The 22489-nt window shown below is 42.6% G+C and overlaps 2 protein-coding genes across 3 annotated transcripts in view; both read left to right on the forward strand.

The window, feature by feature from the left end:
• The window catches only part of ppp2r2ba (protein phosphatase 2, regulatory subunit B, beta a), a 43657-nt gene extending 25176 nt beyond the window's left edge, over window positions 1-18481 (forward strand). For both annotated transcript variants that reach the window (XM_008279563.1, XM_008279564.1), the window contains exons 2-10: window positions 5018-5115; window positions 6335-6500; window positions 7468-7580; window positions 10904-11081; window positions 11345-11509; window positions 14473-14642; window positions 15226-15317; window positions 15429-15552; window positions 17814-18481. In XM_008279563.1, coding sequence (XP_008277785.1) covers window positions 5018-5115; window positions 6335-6500; window positions 7468-7580; window positions 10904-11081; window positions 11345-11509; window positions 14473-14642; window positions 15226-15317; window positions 15429-15552; window positions 17814-17969 — 1262 coding nt within the window. In that variant the 3' untranslated portion in view covers window positions 17970-18481. The remainder of the gene's footprint in view (window positions 1-5017; window positions 5116-6334; window positions 6501-7467; window positions 7581-10903; window positions 11082-11344; window positions 11510-14472; window positions 14643-15225; window positions 15318-15428; window positions 15553-17813) is intronic.
• A 2198-nt stretch (window positions 18482-20679) lies between these two features.
• Window positions 20680-21999, forward strand: gpr151 (G protein-coupled receptor 151). Its single transcript, XM_008279565.1, has one exon. The coding sequence runs from the start codon at window positions 20680-20682 to the stop codon at window positions 21997-21999; it is 1320 nt and encodes a 439-aa protein (XP_008277787.1).
• The last annotated feature ends 490 nt before the right edge of the window (window positions 22000-22489 follow it).

A 22489-nucleotide genomic window follows, 5' to 3' on the forward strand; every position in this document is an offset into this window, starting at 1 on the left:
ATTATGATCTACAAGGAGGGAAATTGCATTACATCCTGATTTGCATGCAGCAGCCGCATGCAGATGACACGTTGCTAATGGTGATAGAATGGATCATTTGTGTCTCACTGTAGCCGTGTATATGTGTGTTGAGTCAGTGGACAGTTATGCTCCTCCAACAACAGCCTCATTTTCATAATCTCCACCTATAGATGTTCCCGGTAATGGATGAAATTGTCAAATAGCACCACATCGGGTTTAAGAATGTAAATAGGTTTCTTGCTGTGAGGCAGGACCTAACCTAACGTCTGCTTTGGTATTGATTTCTGGTCCTTTACAATTTAGTCGCCGGAACAATGACCTAAAGATCTATTGGTAGGACATGTAATCCCTTCCTCCTTCTCCCCCTTCCTCACCTGCTATCTCTTGCTCTCTGCTTTGCTGTTATACATCCGTCTGACTACAAGCTTGTGTGTGATGTGACCTCTCGAGCCCCACTGAATACTGATGCAGTCCCATAACAGAGAGCTCAGAGCCTTTATTGCCGCTGCTGACGAGAGCAGAGCCGAGCATGGTTGCCTGTGCCAAGGCAAACGGCCTGGGGCCACACTTTAGGACCCCGGCATAAAAAAGACTTAGCCCACCATACCCTCAGGTCCCATCCATTATTCACTATGAAACACTCAAAACACCGAGCCCCGCCTCACCACATAGCGCAAGAAAGATTATGTGTATGGGGCTGGTGTGGGGGTGGTGGGAGCTTAATGGCAAGCTGTGAAGTTGGGGCGAGTCACACTCCTTGTTCAGCAGCTGCTTTCATCCCCTGATTAGCTTCTTATTAAGTCTGCAGCACCATGAAAATTTAATGAGAATTTATTAAAGAATACCCGTGGTGTTGCTACTGTAGGATGATTGCAAAAAATATCCTATTTCACAACTGTAATATGGTTTCCTGGTCAGCGGATGAGTTAATGCTGTGATAGATGTTCCGTGCGTGAGTCATTCGGCGCACAGCTAGCCCGAAGGCTAAGCAGAGTTTGACCTTTCTGGACTTTATAATGGGATACATTTGTAAGTTTTGATAGCTAATTCCTGTGTCCTGTCGAGGAAGCGGCATCACTCGGATCCCTTCATGTTTCGGTGATAAGGTCACCACAAATACAAGGTTTCAGTCTGTGCAGCAGCTAATCTGTGATTCACTTCAGCCTTGAAAACAGAAAGATAAAAGCAGTTGCACCAAAGCCTCGCAGACGTACAGACAGAGAGTGAGTGTCAGCTTTTTGTTTTTGTGGTGTCGATTATAATTCCAAGCGTCCTCGCTTCCCCACCATCCCCCCTCTCCGTATTTTCAATTTCTAAAAGAATACCAAATAACAAGCATTTCAAATGACTGCTCTTGGCATTCAGCTCAGTGCAGGCAGGAGCTGAACTGAGCTGATTTCACTCTTTTCAGTTCTCTTTCTGCTTGTCCGGTGTTGTGTCTGTAGTCAGATGTGTGCCACAGCGATGTGTTAATGAAGTGTGAGAAGTGAAGCAGTAACACGTCTCGCCCATTTCACCCTTAACTCCCCGGAGTGTGGGGATACAGAAAAATCACACACACACAAAGATACGTGCACGATAGAGTACGTACACATACATATGCGGGGGAAAAAAAAACACACACAATACGCACACCCTGTCTCAATCTCAAGGGGCTGATCCTGGAGAAACCAGGTTAATTAGCTTGTTCACTCCAGATCTTACAAAGAGCCGTGTTCTTTAGATGAAGAGAGCTGCATTGTGCTCTGTTGCTTTGTGTGCTGCTAATAAAGCCTAATAAACCCTTAATCATATGGCTGGGTACCAGGCCGGTAGGTAGGAGGGTTCATTCAAAATGTTGATTGATCTCCATTGTTGCTGGTGTGAAATTAAGTCATTATCAGCTGCTTATTCAGCACAAAAAAAGGTCTTTATGTGTACAAATTGTGATACTTGCATGTGAGTGTTACTGTTCCTGGAATAAAGGGAATCCAGGCTGACACATTTTGTTGATTATTATAGAAGAGCTGAGATTGGCAGGGGAAAGATAGTACGGACTTGAATTATCCACGAGCCTGATCCTTTGACGCAGGCAGCTCAGCACAAGTGCGACCTGTAATCCTCTGTTCTCTACGTCGAACGCTAACAAAGCATCTGCACGACACCATGTTGCTCACGTCCCTCCCTTATACCTGAAATTACTGCGCACCACTTACGCAACTAGCTTTCCAGGCAGGCGCACCATTTTTGGGTCTGTGTGTCTTACACAACCCCTCCAGTGCCACCAGATCAAGTCGCAGTTTGTTTTTGCTTTTGTTTTTTTCACCCCTGACAGGATTATGTGTTGTCTAGAGGTCGGCTAGGGTTCTCCTATTTTGGGCTTTGCCTGTGTCTGCGCCGATGAGTCTTGCTGTACGATCTCGTACAGACTTGTCCCTTCGCTATCACCGCTTTTAGTGGCCCTTTCTGCTGTGACTGATCTGCCATGCCCCGGCATCTATAAATACATTTCGTATCCCCTCTCGCCTCCTGGTGTTCCTGTGTTTCTGGCTCCTCGTGCATTGTTTTCATTCCAGAATCAATGCATATCTATGTTTCCATCCAATTGGTTTGACTGGCAATTCTATATATTGCATCATGCAGTGAAGAGTGACTGAGAAACACATTGGTGGATAGAAACAGATAAGAGCTGTGCCAGGCCTGTTTTAATTTAGTTGTACATACAAACATTGCCGCAGCAGGCTAACGGGCTTGTCTGCATTATTGCCGGTGATGGATGTGTGTTATCTGAAGCATCCCTCTGATGCATCAAGAAGCGCTGACCTGTCTTTGTCAGACCTGGCTGGCCACAGGATTTATGGGCTTCATCTGGTTATGGTCTGCTGATGAAACTGTGTGTGTGTGAGAGAGACAGAGAGAGAGAGCGCGTGTGTGTCTAAATACACATTTGATCAGACAAATCTCTGACCTGCTTCTAATTCGAGTCCATCTTGACCCTGCTGATGATCACATAATAAAAATCTCATCTGACGCAGGCGGAAATCATTCAGGAGACCCTGCCCACCTGCGACCCCCATTGCTAATCAATGTGTTCCCTTTAATGAAAATTTCATTTTAAGAAATTGCTGCCATTTTAACACAATTCCATCAGCGAGGTTGAATAGATTGCCTTGTCTCGTTTGAATTCATTTGCATGAGGAAAAACTCATTTAGGGAAGCATTCCATCACGTTGCTGCGAGGTTTCAGCTCCACTGGTTCTGCAGTGCTGATCATTCACAGAGATGATTGAAGGATGTATCCGTGTGTAAACTTTGTTAAATGGCATCCATCAATTACTGTTTCTCCTCAGTGACTTAATGTGTTGATGATGAGGGGAGGAGAGAGGAGAGAGGGAGTGGAGGGTAGAAGATAAAGAATGGAGTATGAAGGGCAAAAAGAGAGGAAACGGCTTTAACTCAAGAATGCTGACTGCTAAGCCGATTCACACCAGTGAGTCTGGCCTGATGCACTGGGGAAGACATGATTGTGTGCGCGTGTGTGAAAGTGTTACACATTTCTGTACATGTGTGAGGTCTACAAATTCAAACCTTACAGTGTTTTTGTATGTGTGTGCATGCAACAACACTATGGTGTGTCAGCGAGGTTCTCCCAGGCTGTAATTAGGTCAGACTTTGTCTTATCTGTGAAAGGTTATTACTTTTTTTTCCCCAAATATGATTAGTTTTGCCCCCCACCTCATGTCATTATCAACACATGGTTGTAAGAATCCCTCTGGTCTCATCTGTGAATGTGACTTTCTGGTGTAACAATTAATTGAAACAACAGGAGGACACGCACACATATACACACACACGCACGAAGACATGACGCTTAGTCATTTCCACCAGGCACAACAGCTTTATGTGAAGACGTGAGCGCATCTACAGGGACTCCATTGTCTGAAGTTGTGTGCTGCATTGAACTGCACTCACTCCCCCAGATGCAGTAGCAGGTTTTCACTCTATTGCAGCACTCTCTCTGTCTGCTGAATTACAGCTAGCATCAGCAACTAAGTCTGAGAGCTATTGGCACAGACACACACACATATACTCCGACTGCCGCTAGAGATGGAAACGGTCTCCATAGCAACATTCCCCTCTCGTGTTCAGAGCTCCGCCAGTAGCAGGTCCACAGAGGGCGTGGGGGGTACAAAACAACAAGCTTTCTCTCTCTTTCTCTCTCTCTCTCTGGCTAATATTATTGTCACTGTTAAACCGAGGGCTAGCCTCTGCTGTGGTGTGTGTCTGTGTGTGTGTGCGACACACGCATTGTGCTATGCCTTTTTTAGCCCGGGGCTGTGTAATAATTACAGTCACCATTAGCCTCTCCCAAATCCAGGCAGATGTATGTCTTTGAGGAGGAGAGGAAAAGCTACCTTAAGGGTAGGTGTCTGTTATTTACTTTTATTGGTGAAACTGTAGCTATGCAGAGCCGCTCAGATAAATCTTATTATTTTTTTATTATCATCCTGTTGCTCTGCACAGATTGAATTTTTAAAAAAAGTATGCTACACACCCACAGACATATCAGCTGCAAAAAGCAAATGGTTGAAAGGTTTATGAATATGTTTTGTGATGAAGCAGGAGAGCCGCTGAGCAGCACGGGGTCTCACTCAGGAGTAGAGAGATGAATGGCATTATTAGTGTGTCGGCAGCATCCTTATAAAAAGCAGGAGTGCAATTAAATGACACAAATTGGCTCACTTCAGTCAGACAAGAGGCAGAATTATCATGCAGTGACTCATTCAGTGAGTTTCTCCTAACCCATATTTCACCAAACTGGGGTATCTGTGCCGAAGAGTCCCTCTGTGGGCTTGTCACGAGATTCCCCTCCGTTCCTCTGATGTGTTTTTTAGAAGTCACTCCACCAGATCTCACTGAAAGGGCTTCCTTTTTTGCCCGCCTGGTACTTTGACAGGTTTGTTCACGTCCACACTGACATTTTCTCCCCCTCTCTGCTCTGCTTCCTGTGTTTCAGCTGACATTATCTCAACGGTGGAGTTTAACTCATCGGGGGAGCTGTTGGCCACCGGGGATAAAGGAGGCAGAGTGGTTGTCTTCCAGAGGGAGCAGGAGGTAGGAAATGCCAAGAATGCAACACTAATTATGCTGCCCTTCTGCTAAAAGGGTTTGACAGCCTTGAAATGGTAAAGTTGGATCGTTTGTTTGAAAGTTGAATAAGGGGTGTGTTTGAAAAGGGGTGCGGTCTGAAAAATTAGCAGAAGTGTGTACAAGCTTTGGTTAGACTCAAGTTAAATGGAAAAGCATTGTTTAAAATTCTGAAATCTAGATAAGAGGCCAAGTTGTCAAGTTATAATACCAAATATAACTTGCAGATTTACATGAAAGTATATGCAAATAGTGGTAATCTAGATTTTAATATTTTGTGTAATGAAGGAGGTGAATGTAAAGCATAAATTTATTGCTGACATGTTGCTAACATGGCTATACAGCGGCGATGCTAACATATTGACATGCAGCAAGTAGAGCCGTGTCATAGTGCTATTGATGAAAACGGTGATATTTAAAAAATGAAATATTGATACCATGTTGGTAATGCACATATGGTAATATCATAAGTAATCCATTGCCAGTATGGATCTTTTACAATATAAATAATGCATAGTGGCGTCAACCAACAGGAACCATGTTGGTTTAGAGTATCAACCAGTAGAGTTCCTGTGTTGTTTGACACTGCGGCACTGATATAGTTACAGGCCGTCTCTCTTTTTACCTCCTTACAGTCATATTTTAGGTGTAATTACTTTGCCAAAACAAGACAGAACACACAATAAACAAAGTTGAAGATGAATTTGACAGTGTATTGATATTTTACATTGTTAATATTCTTATTCTTATTATTTAAAAAAAAAAAATCTATAGATCTTGCAATAATATCATTATTGTGAATTATTTCAGCCACAGTAATGGTGTAGTGACAGTCTGATATTATAACCATCCTGTTAGCAACTGTAATACTAACAATATTACCCTCAGCCTCATTGATGAACTATTTGGTTGCAATATTGTGTTGGAAATATTTACATTTAAGTTAAAAAAAAACAAAAAAATAAGAATGCCTGTAACATGTTGTGAGCTTAGCTAAAATGTTTTCATTATCTACTTCAATAATAATTCAAGGGGAAAAAAATGTATGTTTACACCTTTTCTAAAATATGCTGGGTCATTTTTTAATCATTTACACCTATTTTGTGGGACACAGTAGTGTCATCTTTTGAAAATTCCAGCAAATATATCTACATATTTCTCACTTTCTTTCCTCTTTCTTTTACAGAGTAAGAGTCAGCCCCAACGCAGAGGGGAGTACAATGTTTACAGCACATTCCAGAGCCACGAACCCGAGTTCGACTACCTGAAGAGTTTGGAGATTGAGGAGAAGATCAACAAGATCAAATGGCTTCCTCAGCAGAACGCAGCATACTTCCTGCTCTCCACCAACGGTCAGTCACTTAGCTATGGCTTGTGAGAGCAATACAAATAGTGAAATGGTCAAAGGAACCCATAATCTATCATCATCGTATGTCTACATGTGCACATCGTGTTGATGTTATTCAGTGAAAGTGTCAGCTAAAGGTAAGATTAATTTCTCTCTTTGCAGAATGGTAAGATACACAGCTGAAGAGAAGTCGTTAATATCCAATGAAAATGTCTTTTTGACTGTTTCTGTGAATGTATGGGTGTTTTGCTTGGATGAGCAACTGCCACCAGCAGAAGAGTTTAGATTAAGGACTTCATGCATGGCTGCCACAGCAGACACACACACACACATACATCAAAGCATGTGGCTCCACACGGCATACATGCACGGCAGCTCAAACAGACACACACACATCAGCAGAGAGACGTCTTGCAGATTGTGGGCTTCATGCATGGCTGCTACAGAAGTGCTAGCGGTGGCTGGAGCAGATGGTGGAGGGTCCTGTGGCGATGGCCTCGTTGCTCTGACACCAATATTCACAGCGGAAATTAAAAGAAAAAAAAAAAAAAAGAAAAAAAATCAACCTGACTGCTGCCGCCATCCTCTTCAGCAGACCGAGAAGATGAGATGTAACTGAAAAAAGAAAAAAAATCAACCTGACTGCTGCCGCCATCCTCTTCAGCAGACCGAGAAGATGAGATGTAACTGGTGTCTATGTGATGCAGGACTGAAAACCGCCCAGATGGCTTTTTCAGGGGAAGCGTATATACAGCAGCAGGGAAATGTAGTGAACTTGTAGATTGATATCAGTGACATCAGAATCTACACAGGAGCCGCCATTCATCATCCTCGCTGGCTCCTGCCCAGCTACATGCCAGATTGGCTACCCAACCCCCCGCATCCATCTTGTATCTGAGATTCACTGTAGTGAGCCATTATCTAACTGTATTTTGTGTTTGTCTGTGTGCGTTTTGTTGTATCCACCCCAGACAAGACAGTGAAGCTGTGGAAGATCAGTGAGAGGGACAAGCGTCCGGAGGGCTACAACCTGAAGGATGAGGACGGACGGATCCGAGACCCGTCGACCATCACCTCGCTACGGGTAAAATGTCACACAAAACCGTGAAGTCAAGTAACACCACCCAAAATGTCACATGTGTTCTGGTGTGTGGTGCTATGATTTGTCATGTTGGTGTGTTAAAATTTTACGGTTTGGCTCCCGGGCGAATTGCATGTTATGGTATCAGGAGACGGGGGAATTTAGGTGGGAAAAAAACTGGAAGAGTCCAAGCGGTTTGTATGAAACTGAGAATAGGACAGAACAGAATAGAAATGAATTATTATCACTGCACAGTGTACAAGGAAATTAAGCAGAAACTCTGTCAGTGCATTTAGAAAATCAGAGAACAAATTTATACTTTATATTATTCACAATGGAATTTTAAAAAAGCAGTGTCCATGGTACTACTTTCAAATCTTTCAGCGCAACACATAACATTATATGGATGTGAAAGTTAAAATGTAATCCGTCAGTGAGGACAGAAATTTAAATTCTGTACTCTATATAGTAAACCACAGACTTTGTGTTATAGGGAGACGTAAATGAAAAAACAGCCTAGTTATTAATCATGAATAGAAACAAAAAGAAACTATTTTAAGTCAGGATAATTTCAGGCCTGTTTTGTCTTAGTAAAGTCAATTTCTGCCTCAACAAAAGAAAATGATATGCAATGTAATATACTGCTATAATAATAATAATTTAAATAATCTTTATTTATGGCACAGTTTTCAAAACAAACGTTACAAAGTGCTTTTCAATAAAAATAAATATAAATACAATCAGCACACAGAATAATTTATAAATTTAGAAAGCACACAAATATAGCTATAAAACATAAAACGTAAATAAAATCAGGAAAAGCTCTCCAATAAAAATGTGCTTGAAGAAGTGACTTAAAAGAGAGCACAGAATTATCCGACCGGATTTCCTCGGGCAGGTCATTCCAGAGCCTCGGCGCCTGGACCGAAAATATTTTAAAAAATAAAAGTAAAAAAAGTAAAACATGATAAGTTACTGTCTCTGCTTCCATAAACATGTAAACAGAGTGAATAATTTTGGAGCTATTAGTCCAGCTAGTGTATGTATTATGTATGTAATAAGAGGAATAATTTAAACAATTGTACATTTTGTAAATGGCCTATTATGTTGAGAAATGAATGTTGCAAAAGCATTTTCCAGTCGTGTTCTCCTGGTAGTTGAATCGCTGTGGTGCAAAACATATAACTCTATTTCAGGTCGAGCTGAGGGCCTTAATTGTGTGTTATGTATTTATCCCTAGGCTTTTCTATCTGCCTCTCCACCATCAACTGTCCAATAAATGTGAAAATGGCAAAGAAAATCATTATACAATAGAAAAAAACAACGATTCAGTAACATATTTCATTTGACCTCGGGTAGCTTTCTGCTTCTTTTATCCTCTTAAAATTAGCTTAAACCAAAGCAATGAGAAAATTGTAGGAGTTCCCCTTAAAGGCCACTCTTTTAGTACAGAGACTTGAAAATATATAAATTGAAGGCCAGAGGTGCTGAAGTTTTCAGTGAATCAGTGGTTCTGCAAAGGCCTGCACACCAAGTACCCTGGAGTCTAAATAAGAAGAGGTCAGATAAGCTGATTAAATCAAAATTTAGCATTCAGCCTTCATGCTATGATAGCCTTTAATCCTGCATAAACTTCTTAGCAGCAGCACGTCCAGCGTGTCTATATCTGTCATGGGGTTTTGTTTTTTTTTTTCCTTTTTTGTTTTTTTCATTTAAATACCACAGACTATCATATGATCAGTTCCAGCGCTAATGAATGAGAGTCTGACCGCATCCAACATGCTATCTCTGGACACTTTTGAACTTAGACTGGCAGCAGAAAAGTGAGAATGAGCGATCAATATGTGCAGTGAGATGAACACCATGAAGGGATCATCCTCTCCCTCTCGCTCATTCTTATCACTCCACTACCTATTTAATTTCCACACAAAGGAGGGCGCACACATAGGACAGTGTGTGTGTGTGTGTATGTGCGTGTGTGTGTGTGTGTGTGTGTGTGTCTGTGGGTGTCTGCCATAGCAGATTAGTGCTATGTTCAGCGTGTCTGTCCCTCTTTGTCTGGCTGGCCAGGGGATCATAGCAACCTGGAGGACAGGCTGGGACTGTGGCAATCCTGTTTAGAGGCTGTGAAAGGGGAGAAAGCAGAGGAGCTGAAGGAGGAACTCAGCAATATTAGTCCAAATAGAGGCCGAAAAATGTCGAACAAAAATAGACAACGTGAGAATCAGCACTTGGTGTCTCCTTAAAGCGTCAAACATGTATACAACATCATTGTTTTTGTGTTTTATCTGATTGTGCTTAAAAATAGTATTAAATATAGTATCGAGTATGACACATTTTTAAAGCAAGGATGACTAAGACAGTCTATGAGATCACTGTGAAGGTGCAGGGGCAAGCTGAACAGTGTAGCTGTCAGTGTTTGGGGGTTATGGGTTAATACGGTCCATGTCTCTCTGGACAGCTAGTGAAAGACATGGAAATGAAGTGACACCCATGGAGATACAGCAGCCTGCTGGGCTGCCATGTCTTTCTGTCAGTGCCAGCAATGGACGGGAGAAAAAGGGAAGAAGCAGTCGATTTGTTCTCCTTGCTCCCTCCCCTCTCTTCTCTCTTTGTCTGGGTTTTATCTGGCCAACGGGGGGCTGCATGCAGACTGGTGCTGGGCGTCTTTGAAGCCCTAGCCGCGCTGTGAAACTGTATGCGCTTGTATATATGTGTGTATATGTGTATGTGTGTGTGTGTGTGTGAGCTCATCTTAATTCTGTAGAGTTCAGTTATCATTCCTCAGCAGGGCCCAGCGATGCCCTCGGGCCATCTCCTCCTTCGTTTCTCTCTTTTTCCTGTCTTTCTCTCTGACACACACACAAACAAGAGAGCAGGAGTGACTTATTCAGCACTTACATGAGAAAGAGAGAGAGAGAGAGGGAGGCAGGCGAGATCACTGAGTAGCTGTGTAGCAAACAGATATTCACAGTCTGATTGAACCAGCTCATCAAACAGCCCTGCAGCCCTTTAGTCGCTGTCTCTGTTTCATTAAGATTTGTGGAGTAAATGTCAAATGAATCCCTGGAGTCATCCGGCTGTGGCCCTCTCACAGACACACACACACAAATATGTTCATACAGAATCCAGCAGACCAGGTGCATACACATACACACAGATACATATCTAAGAAGGCTGCTATGAAGCCAGCTTCAAGGTAAATGGAAAAATGTATCAGCCTTGCAAAACACGTAGAGAGCCTTGAATATGAATCCTGTTTTCTTGCATATTTTTTTCCTGTCTTTCTTCACATCTCCTGTTAAATGACCCGTATTAACCCCCAGGTGCCGGTGCTGCAGCCTATGGATTTGATGGTTGAGGCAACAGCCAGACGTGTATTCAGCAATGCCCATACCTACCACATCAACTCCATCTCTGTCAACTCCGACCTCCAGACCTTCATCTCCACCGATGACCTCCGGGTGAACCTGTGGAACCTGGAGATCACCGACCGCAGCTTCAGTATCCTCACACTCGGGTGTTTATTACTGTTAAAATTTGAAAACATACTCGGAAAAATAACCAAACCACAGAGACAAAAATCGGTCCAATATGAATATTGTTTCTTGGCTTTATTTTATTGAATTTCTAAACACCAGTTTGGACAGAATATGTATTTTAGAGCTACAATTCAGAACTGTAGAGGCGTATTTTGTTGTTCTCAGTGCACTAGATGTCCATTGCAGTCATGTTAGAGAAGCTGTTCCTCAGCGTTCGTCTCTCAGACATCGTGGACATCAAGCCAGCCAACATGGAGGAGCTGACGGAAGTAATCACCTCAGCAGAGTTTCATCCCCAGCAGTGTCACACCTTTGCCTACAGTAGCAGCAAGGGCTCGATACGCCTCTGTGACATGAGACAGGCTGCACTCTGTGACAAGCATTGCAAATGTGAGTATCAGTGGAGTGTATCATGGATGGAAAAAAATCATTTATGTGTCATAGCTTTCCAGATACAGTTATCTTTATGGATTTTCTTTCATGTGCTGCTTTTTATTTGTCCTGGTTTACTATTCTTTTTATCAAGAATTTCAAAACCCTCATGAGTCCAAATTCCATCAGAAAAAAAATGCTGCTCTTTTGTAAATCCAAACAGAGAATTCCAAACAGTTTCTTGTCATTTTTTTTTGCTTCTGTCACACGTTTCATCTCTGTGGGCTTATTTTTCACTCCAACCTCTGTGGAAACAGTAGAACCTTTTGTAGAAGTGAGGAAAACACAAAAATATCTTTTGTTTCTTATAATACAGTAAAATGTTCATAAATCATAAATATAAAATAATATAATAGTCATCTAAAAATCTATTTCTTTGATTGTTTATTTTTAGAAAATGTAAAAAAAAAAACTAAACCTGGAACCAACATGTTCATCATTTTTTGAAGTGCCCCAAAAAATTGTCATACAATGGATATTTTACTACCTGCTCTTTGAATTTATTTCCATACTTCTTTTGTATTTGCCTGCAGTTCATCCCAGTTCTGCTGACTTTTTAAGTTTATTTACAGAATCTAATTACAGCAAACAATTTACTTTTGGTGGATTTTTACAAGAATAATGTAGAATGAAGTGATTTTGAAGAAGTTTTCTGACAAAAGGGCACGTCACAGAAGTGTAGTCTAAGGATCGTCAGAAAGCTGGAAATCTGACGATTCTCGGTTTTGTCCGCTTCTGGCTCTGATGAATGCTGTTTTTTCAGAATTCTTAAAAAATATAACATGCTTTTCAAACTGGCGGACGTGTTTTGGTATTCAGAGAGTTAACGAGCCACAAAAATATTCTTTAAAACTTAATGATTTATATAATTTTGTTTTCAAGGTTTTTATTCATGTCACTGCTTTTCATTTTTTAAATTCTTCATCGACACATCGCTTCAAAGCCTTCTGTCTGAAAAGCCTCCATGCGGAGTCAGGTATAATTAACTAAACTGAAATACCATGAATACCTTTGTTTTATTTAATTTTTTTCTTTCAAAGCTGCCAATGCTGATTAGATACTGAGTCTACAAAACAGAATAGTAGCACATTATGTTTAATTTACATATAACTGTCGAATATTACCTCCTTTCCTAACCATCAAAGCACACACATTCCTTGAAACAACAACAGATGACAAGTCCTCTTTGTCCTCTATGGAAACAGAGTGGTATGTTGTTAGTAATGATTAACGTTAAGCAACAAAGGGAGGACGGAAACAGGAGAGATGTGCAGGTTTATGTGAAATTGTACATACATGACAGAACACTAACAAAACCGGGAAAACTGAAAGTCTATATAGACACAATGGAAACGCCTTGGTCGCCAATTCACACTCAATTTTTCTGCTTCAGCTCCATCCCTGTGTAACGGTGACAAGTGAGCTTCCCCTGCTCAATACGCCACGATTGATAACCCATCAATAAATCGCGTAGTGTGTCCCGAACAATGAATGGCCTTCTCCAAAGCTTAACATCACGCGCATACACTTTGGTTGAATGAATAATGAATACATTGACATTTTCGCTGGAAAATCAATGGCTTAAGAGCAATCACATTAGTCCCTCATGGACACACCTTGTTGTTCAATAATGTCAGTCATTTCCTCAGACATATTGACGCGTGCGCTGGACCGTGCGCTAACCTGGCCTGTTGAATTTCACATGAGCATTTGAAGGGGCTCGGATAAGAGAAAGTGTTTGGATTTGGAGGGAGCTCACAGCTGCCCCTCTCAGTATTTCATATTGGCAAGTAGGTGCCATTCCTGGACAGGTGTTCGTGGTGCACACGCCCACGGAGCAGGCAGGTGCTCTTGCTAGCCTCAGGACAGGTCTGTTAATGCCAAACTCCTGTCTCGCTGCATGAACGTGTATGGCACAGAGTGATGTATAGTGCCTTCCCTCCTGCACACACCTCATCCAAACACACATGTAGCTTCATGTTTGTACTGTATCTCCTTCCATACCTATAAATCCAGAAGGCTGCTAGTATCAATCAGCGTTATAGCAAAGATGGATGGATGGATGGGTGGGTGGGTGAGGGATGGATGGAGGCATAGGAGAGGATTGCCAAAGCGCTGAGCCCCAGGACAGGGAGAGAGGGACCAAACAGCCCCCCTACTGACTCCCCAGGGACCCTATTATACACCCCTGGAGCGGGGTGGGCGGGAGGGAGGGCAGGGACGCACACACACACATGCATATATACATGCACACATTGCACTTATTCACAAACATTCATTCACTGGCACACACAATTCCAGCGGGGCTCACATGGGCCCAGCACTTTGACATTGATTTGTTTTTCTTATCCCTTCCTCATCCCCCCATTTTTTCATCTCTCACGCCGCATCCCTTGTTAGACTCCCCATTGACACATCACAGAGCTATTCTCCAGGCCTCAGCTGAGGAGGAGGAGGATTGGAGGGGGGGGAGCATTTTTGGAGAGATGGAGACTAGAGAGAGGGGAGGAAGGGTGGGAGGAAAAAGAGGAGGAGGAACAATAACTTGACAGCTAACGATGGAATGCCTGGCTCTTATCCCCAGCGTGTTGGCCTGCACACAGATCAGCAGCTGCCAAAATCAATATGACTCATAACCAATATTTACCCACCATGCTGACCCACGACTATCTCCCTAAACACACAACTAATTCTGCGAGGAGATGCAGCTGCTGCAGCAAACCCAGCACCCAGGCATTGTTGTGGCTGTTACTGTGTGTTAATGACAGCCTCCACCGCCCGAACCAAATCTGCCTTGTGCTTTTTTTTTACTGTAAATGATTCAAAGACTTGTGGAAGGGAAACAACAAAAAAAACACCCCGACCTCCTACGGTTTAAAGATGTGTAAAAATCTGCTTTTTGTTCGTTCTCTCGTTCGCAGACTTTGAGGAGCCAGAAGATCCATCCACTCGCTCGTTTTTCTCTGAAATCATTTCATCCATCTCAGACGTGAAATTCAGCCACAACGGACGCTACCTGATGACAAGGGACTACCTCACTGTCAAGGTGTGGGACCTTCAAATGGAGAACAAACCACTTGAGACATACCAGGTACGCTTTCGTTAAGCTTTTATGTGCCTGTTGGACAGTTTGAGGGCTCCAATTCTCAGCGGGGGATGTTAGTAAATAACGGTGGAGCCCAGATCAAATCAAAACTTATTGATTTTCAGGCTAATCACTCAACATAATCCTGTTTCACTGTCACCCTGCCCATCTGTAACTGTGTCATCTTTAGCAATTACCCCAGGAGGGCTTATTGAGGCGAGTGCCAAAAAAAAAAAAAAGACGGATAGTGTTGGAGCCGATGCAAGCTGAAGGGCAAAACCTCCCACTGTGTGGTCACCGAGGTCAGATCCACACTGTCTGATCAGGGGAAACCATCTTAGGGCAGGTCATGATTGATAAGGCCATCAGCGAGGCTCAAGGGATTCTCCGTCCAATTCCACCTCCGCCTCCACCTGCTACCGACCATCTTAGCGTAGGTCACCAGGTCTGGAGGGATTACTGAAAGTGGAGCATATGGTAGTGCAGCTTTATGGTTGCGTCATTGTCAGCTAGAACTTTAGAGGCCGGTAAAGGCTGCTCATAATCCGACAACCGGTTCAGATATTAATGCGTTTGTTTTGTTTTGCAGGTTCATGACTACTTACGAGGGAAACTTTGTTCTTTATATGAGAACGACTGCATCTTTGACAAGTTTGAGTGTGTCTGGAACGGATCAGACAGGTGGGACTTCTTTTAAATCCATTAATCAATCAAGCCAATCAATCTATCCATCCATCCATCCATCCATCCACCTCTTTCAATGACCTTACACTCTCATCTTCTCACCCTCAGCGTCATAATGACCGGCTCCTACAACAACTTCTTCAGAATGTTTGACCGGAACACCAAACGGGACGTCACACTGGAAGCGTCCAGAGAGAACAGCAAACCCAGAGCTATTCTGAAGCCACGCAAGGTACACCACTTCTGGCTAACACCAGTTACCACTTGGAAGACAATTTGATTTAGTTTTATACCTGAAACTCCCCACCAGTCAGGACCAATAAATAAATAAATACATACATACATACATACAGAAATAAATACAGAAATGATTAAAACTTACAATTAACCAATAAATCGTTTAAACAATTTTTAGTGCAGAGATACTAAATACAATGCTGGTTTTTCCTTTTGTCTCTATGATTGTAGACTGAATATACTTGGGTTTGGATTGTTGCTCAGACAGTATAGATCTGTCATCTTGGGCTGGGAAACTGATATTATTCACTATTATCCGGCACTTTTTACTGCAAGTATATTTGGAGATAATAATTGTTGGACAAATAACTAATGAATGCAATCAGTTAAGAGTTGAATTTAGCAATAATTTTTACAAGTGATTAACTAGCTTGCTATTTTCTAGAATAATTGATTTGCCATTTCTCTAGAAATTGTTAGGAAACAGCGAAAATATCCTACAGTCTAAGCTGACACCTCCATATATCTGGGTTTGTCCAAGCAGTGGGGCAAAACTTGTCAGTTTACACAAACAAAGGCATCAAAGTTCAATAGATTTTTGCCAAATAAAATAACTAGGATGACAATTCAGTTGTCAATTAATTTTCTGTTGATCAACTAACTGTTGTAGCAGTAAAATACTTAGCTGTCGTCTTAAAACAGCACATCCACTTGTCTTTAAATGCAATATATATATATATATCTTGTAACGTTAATGAGTGGAAATCCTCACTGATGAGCTACGGTGTGATTGATTATGACATTAACTAGAAGTTGCATATCAAACTGCACCTGCCTCAGCAGTAACACCCACAAAGCCGAGGACCTGTGTGGAATCTATGTATTGGGTGTGACTACTAGCAGGACCGTGACATGATAAATCTAAAACTTTTTTCTTAGTTTTAGCTAACCATTGTTAGATTTATTGTTCCCAGTTTTTCACTTATTCTTTGTACATCACTCTTTACAACAAATTGACCAGTTGAGCCTATGAATGTAGTGTTGTGCACAGTGAACAGCAGAATGAACTGTTTTATGACTCTAAAAGCTAGAGTATGTGAGACTGCACAAGTAAGCTAGATTTCTGAAGCATGCAACTGGGGAAAAATTATTTCCTCCCTTCAGGTCTCCCTGTAATCCATAACACAGAGTATTGGTGGAGAGAGGAGCGTGTTGCATTAAAGCTAACTCATGTCTAAAAACACACAAGGAGGCTGCATCACCACATTTGAAAAACATCCAATGTAAGCTGAATATAGACTAAATACCATCAAATGGCTCCTCCTCACAGCTAACTACAATGCAGACAGGTGGTGAACATATATACCGATACAGTGACACAATCTAATGAAACTGAAGGACAATAAAAATTAAATACAGCTGGTAAATTGGCTGCTCGTATGCCTACGCTATCTGTTCAGTAGCTTTAGTAATGTGTAACAGAATGCACACAGGTAGGCTGGTACATAGTTATCATCTCACACAGATTAAATGCAATCACTGCACTGGCTTTTTACAGGCCTGTGGCTGCCTTAGGTAACAGATCATTCTTTTTTTATTATCACAGCTGTTGATTTATCGATTGCCGTTGAAATGTAAAGAGACTTTCATCATATAACAAAAAATAGCCCTTGAAAACATTGCATACTCTAGCTTTACAGCTGCAGCAATACGCATTTTCAGTGGTTAAATGAGTATGTGAGATGTGTGTTACAGAAAGTTATTATTACCTAATTGAACAGTTCTTCCATACAGAGTATTTGGCATCTTTCAGCTGTTTGTTTTAATTAATATGCATCCTCAATGATGTTATCAGCAAAACAGCTCTGATAAACCCACTGTACGCCTCCTGCTCAGCACCAAACAGACAGACAATACATGCGACTAGCTGGTGAACATAGTGCATCATTTTACAGCTTAAGAGCTAAATATGTCTCTTAAGAGTTTGTGAAGACAGGCCTAAAAGGAGAGTGAATATTGGGGTTGTTCAGCCAAATACTATAAAAGACTCCAGTGTTCCTCTCTTTGTAAATAAGCCTCTATTTGCTAACTCATTCTCATATTAAATTGTTTCCATTACTGCTGCTAAATCAACCAAAAACAAAAAAGACAGCCAAACATTCTTTAAAATCACTGAAATCGGTGTTAATTTATGATTGAAAGCTTGCAAACACTCCCACATCTTAACACCGCCTCATCCCTGTTGTTGTCCTGCAGGTGTGTGTAGGTGGGAAACGGCGTAAAGATGAGATCAGCGTCGACAGCCTCGACTTCAGCAAGAAGATCCTTCACACTACGTGGCACCCACATGAGAACATCATCGCTGTAGCGGCCACCAACAACCTCTACATCTTCCAAGACAAGGTCAACTAAAGCGCAGTCTGCCCCTGCCGACCCCCCGACCCCGCACACGTGAGGGGCTGCTGTCCTGAATTCCCCCACTCTGCCGAGGAGGCGCAGAGTCGAGTATCCAGTGACTGAAGCGGGGAAAGTGGACAGCATGAATTTTGGGAAGCGCAAAAAACGGATACAACCCGAGGAAAAGGCTCCTTGAAATCAAGAATGGACTTTCATTCTTATAATTTGACTTCTAATTTAATTTATTTAGCCATGCGGACACCTGAAGAATCGAAATCCCGTGCATTTATGCAACAAGGGGATTGCTGCATGAATAATATGATGTAGCAGCCCTCTGGACCCTGAAGAAAAGGGCGGGTGTGGGTACACTGAACAGAAAATAGAGCACACAGACAGAAAAACCAAGCTTACATGATGGTGGCTCATTGTCATGTAGCAACAGTGCCCCCTCTCTTTCAATCTGCTCATGCTACAGTGCATGTGATCAACCCTGCCGCCTCCAGCTGAGGTGAAGTTCTGGACAATGCGACCAACCACAGAAGAGGAAGAGACTGTTAATCTTTGACCCCAGAAACTGAGAGTTTCCTCTGTCTGTGACACAACACAGTCAGTCTTTCTAGTACCAATTTTTGTGTCTCCCTGGTGAGACTGCTGTAGTCTGTAATGTGAATGAAGCCCTTCCAGGCTGTGTTTTATTTAATGCTGTTGTTTTGTTGAGTCCTTCTCTCGGTCAATGAGTCTGTTTAGAAGCTGTGGTGCCTTCTTTTGGTATGTGGGGGTTCGATGTAGTGGATGGGGAGGGGAGGGAGGGTACTGAGTTCAAGGTGGGAGTGTGAATGTTTCAAATGAAATGTTAACTTAGGAATTTTTCTTTCCTTTTTTTTTTTCTTTTCCTCTTTCTTTCTCCATAAACAAAAACAACAACAAAAAAAAGAGACAACGCAGGTCCCAAGTGGAAAAAAAGTGCTTGAAGCGATGTAGTCCAGAGTACTTCATAGCACCGGTTACATGCGTGTGGGCTCAGGAGAGGACGCTGTGATATGTACAAAGTTAATTGTTGCTCTTACATTGCAGTCAGTCTGATGTCATCGGTTTGCAAGAGACACGGCAAAGCCACATTCTTTTTCTTTCCCTTGCAAAATTCTTTGAACAAAAAAAACTCCTTGCCACATTTTTACCTAATTTGGATAGACCTGAAAATGATCTGTAGATGGCAAAACCGTAAACCTAAAATACTGAACCTAAACTCGAGATTTACGTGGCATAACAATGCAAGCATAGCTCCTTTTGCATGCCTTGGATCTGATTCTGTTGAAACTGAAAGCCTGCATATAGTTATTTGAACATCTACAGATCATCTGGGGTGCTATGCAATTATGGCATTTTTTTTTTCTCCAAAAGTAGCCAGTTTAAAAAGATTTTGATTTTAGATTGCTGCAATGTCTGTCCATGTTTCCTCTCTCGCTGAGGATGGGGAACATGGAGCAGTAGCAGGTTGTCTTTCAGCCTTCGACTCCGATCGGTTCGGAGGTCGTCACTCGTCTCAGATTAGAGCCAACTCCCATAAAGCAAAGCAGTCAAAGGTCTAACTGAACTCTGTGAAATCAGGGAATAATTAAGTGTGATTCCTTTAAACAGTAATGTCTTCTAAACAACCTCCTTTGTGACACTTCTAATTGAAAGAAGAAAAAGAAAAAAAAACCTTTTATAGCTCAGAATGTATTGAAATGCAATGAATTACCATGCAGTCTTTATGCTTACTGGACTTTCTTTGAATAAAAAAGAATAAAGATGTGCAAGTTCAAATCCTGCACTGGTGGACCTCCTCTGTTGGATAGCTGCTGAATCTTGCCTGAGTTGCATGTTTGACTATAACCAACGCTGCTTGTGGTGTAATGTCGCCCTCATGTGGACAACGAGTGAAACAAGTAGAGGCAGTCTGGTGGTTACAAAAAAAGAGAAAAAACATGATTTTCAACATCTGGAGAGAGCTAGTGGATGATTTCTAATTACTAACCCCTGTCATCGTTTCCTCAGTTTCTTTGTGCTACTTATGTTTATTCATAACATAGCATTTTATAATTTGTTGTCCTACAAATGACAAATGAAACACAACAAATACAAATGTCAAAATCCATCTGGCTTGCTTTACTGTCCTGTTCTTCACCAAATGCTAAAATGGCTTTTGTGCACTGGTTCATGCCAGAATCAAAGATCCCTCATCAAGTTAGACATTAGTGCTTCTTTAATTTCATTTAAATCATCCAATTACTGCTCAGAAAACCTTAATGTAATGACCATTAATTCACAATCACTTACACAAATTAGAAAGCCAATATATTCATCTGAGCACATTATGCAGAGTTTTTTTTTTCCTAATTGGCCCCATGAGGGTGTAGTCGACGCACATTTTGCCAGCTGGGGACAGCAGCTGTCAATCAAGCAGCATCTTTATAACTAGCCGCAGAAGCTGCATCATTGCGTCTCAGGATAAACCAGGGGACAGACAGAAGTTCCACTGTGATCACTAATTGTCAATCAATATCTTCTCTGATGCGATTATTTTAACACGCTTACATTCCGAAACATATTTTGCCAAATCTGTCTTTAGAGCAGCACTTCTGTTTTTGGACGTTCTTCTACTTTAGAACCTTCTTGTTTTTTTTTAATCTCCTGGCTGCCATTGACGTTACACAGATTTTCTTTGCACGTTTTTCTGGAAACGATGGATAAGATGAGCGGGAACAATGCGACTGTGGTGAACAGCTCCATCGACAGGTGGTCTTTCAATGAACATGGCTCTTTCCAGCACCTGGACCCCGGTGAGCTCAGGGTCCTGATGCCGGCGATCCTGGGAGTCATCTGCGTCTTGGGTGCGGCTTGTAATCTCACCGCGATGGTCATCTTGTTCTCAAATGCACATAAAGGCAAACTGTCCCTCATCAACTCCCTCATCTTCAACCTGATGTTTGCTGACGGGCTGGTGCTGATGTTTACGGTGCCATTCAGGGCTGCCTCCTTCTCCAAGGCGAGCTGGAATCTGGGCTGGGTGGTGTGCAAGACGGCTGACTGGTTCCTCCAGTCCTGCATGGCGGCGAAGAGCTTCACAGTGGCAATCATGGCCAAAGCCTGCTACCGCTACGTGTCAAACCCCACCAAGCAGGTGAGCATCCACCTGGGCTCCATCCTGGTGGTGCTCTTCTTCATCTGGCTGTCAGCCTGCTCTGTCACCATCCCTCACTGGCTGTTTGCGAGGCTGCAGAGGGAGATCCGCGGGCTGGTGTGTGTGCTCGTGGTTCCTCCTGAAGCCAAGGATTTCATGTCTGTGTATGTAAAAGCATACCCTCTGGGGGTCTACTGCGCTCCGCTCAGCTTCGCCCTGATGTATTTCTGGAAAGCTTACGGCCAATGCCAGCGGCGCTCCAGTAAGACTCAGAATCTGCGTACACAGATCAGATCCAGGAGGCTCACTTTAATGCTTTTTAGCCTCACTGTGGCCATGGCTATCCTCTGGCTTCCTCAGTGGGTGGTGTGGGTTTGGGAGCGTCACATAGCAGAGAAAGAAATTGAAGGGGCTCAGCCCCTCGTCTCTTCTCCTCCCCTTCTTCTGACCCTCTCTTCCCAGCTGCTCACCTTCTCCCTGTCGTTGGTGAACCCCCTCATAGTGCTCTCCCTCTCTGAGGAGTTCAGAGAGGGTTACAGGGGGCTGTGGAGGCGCCTCACCCTGCGCAAACAACCTCCGTCCAAGCCAAAGCCGGGACCCCACAACCCCACCAGCCTCCGGTCCCCTTGTCCCCGACCGGAGACCTCGGGCCAGCTGAGGGGGGAGAGCAGCCTGCAGTCGAGCTTCAGCCAGAGAGAGGCTCAGCCCCAGCAGGAGCAAGGCGGAGGAAGAGGAGGGAGGGAGGCAGACAGGGTGAGCCTCAAAGATGGGATTGTCTTGCCTGATGTGGAGCAGTTCTGGCACGAGAGGGAGAGCGGATCACACACGGATGAAAACGATCCCGTGCCGTGGGAGCACCAGAACAAAGAGGAGAAAAAATAAGAACCACCTTCCCAGCTGATCATCGACTGACCGCAGCTGAACGGACTGCTGCAGCGTAAATCATTGGTATTCTGTCAAGTGTGTTTATGATGTTGTTCCAAGGTAAGAGAGGTACTGTCAGAATGATAGCAATGATGTCTTTTTGTTGCATGATGGAGGAGGTAGAGATTATAATTAGTGTAAATTGAAGTTTGCTGGCAGTAAGTTAAAGCTACTGATAGGGACGACCATGTAAATAGTACAGTAGATTTATTTCTCTATATTTATTCAGTATGTCATAATGAATCAGTATAATAAATTGCATATCTTGATATAATACTGCCCCCTTTTTGACATCTAAATTGGAGGTTGTCGGTAATGCTATGTTGGTATAATTGTTTGCATATGCCCTCTGGATATATGAAAGTAATGTAGAAGTAGGCTTTTTTTTTTAAAGTGACAAAGTCTGTATTTACTTTCATTTTTCAGTGGCAGAGATCATTTTGTAATT

This window comes from Stegastes partitus, unplaced genomic scaffold, assembly GCF_000690725.1.
Source record: "Stegastes partitus isolate 25-593 unplaced genomic scaffold, Stegastes_partitus-1.0.2 Scaffold164, whole genome shotgun sequence".
In the NCBI taxonomy this organism is placed as follows: Eukaryota; Metazoa; Chordata; class Actinopteri; family Pomacentridae; genus Stegastes; species Stegastes partitus.

Coding starts and splice junctions, on each gene's coding strand:
- gpr151 (XM_008279565.1), top strand. CDS start 20,680: ATGGATAAGATGAGCGGGAACAATGCGACTGTGGTGAACAGCTCCATC.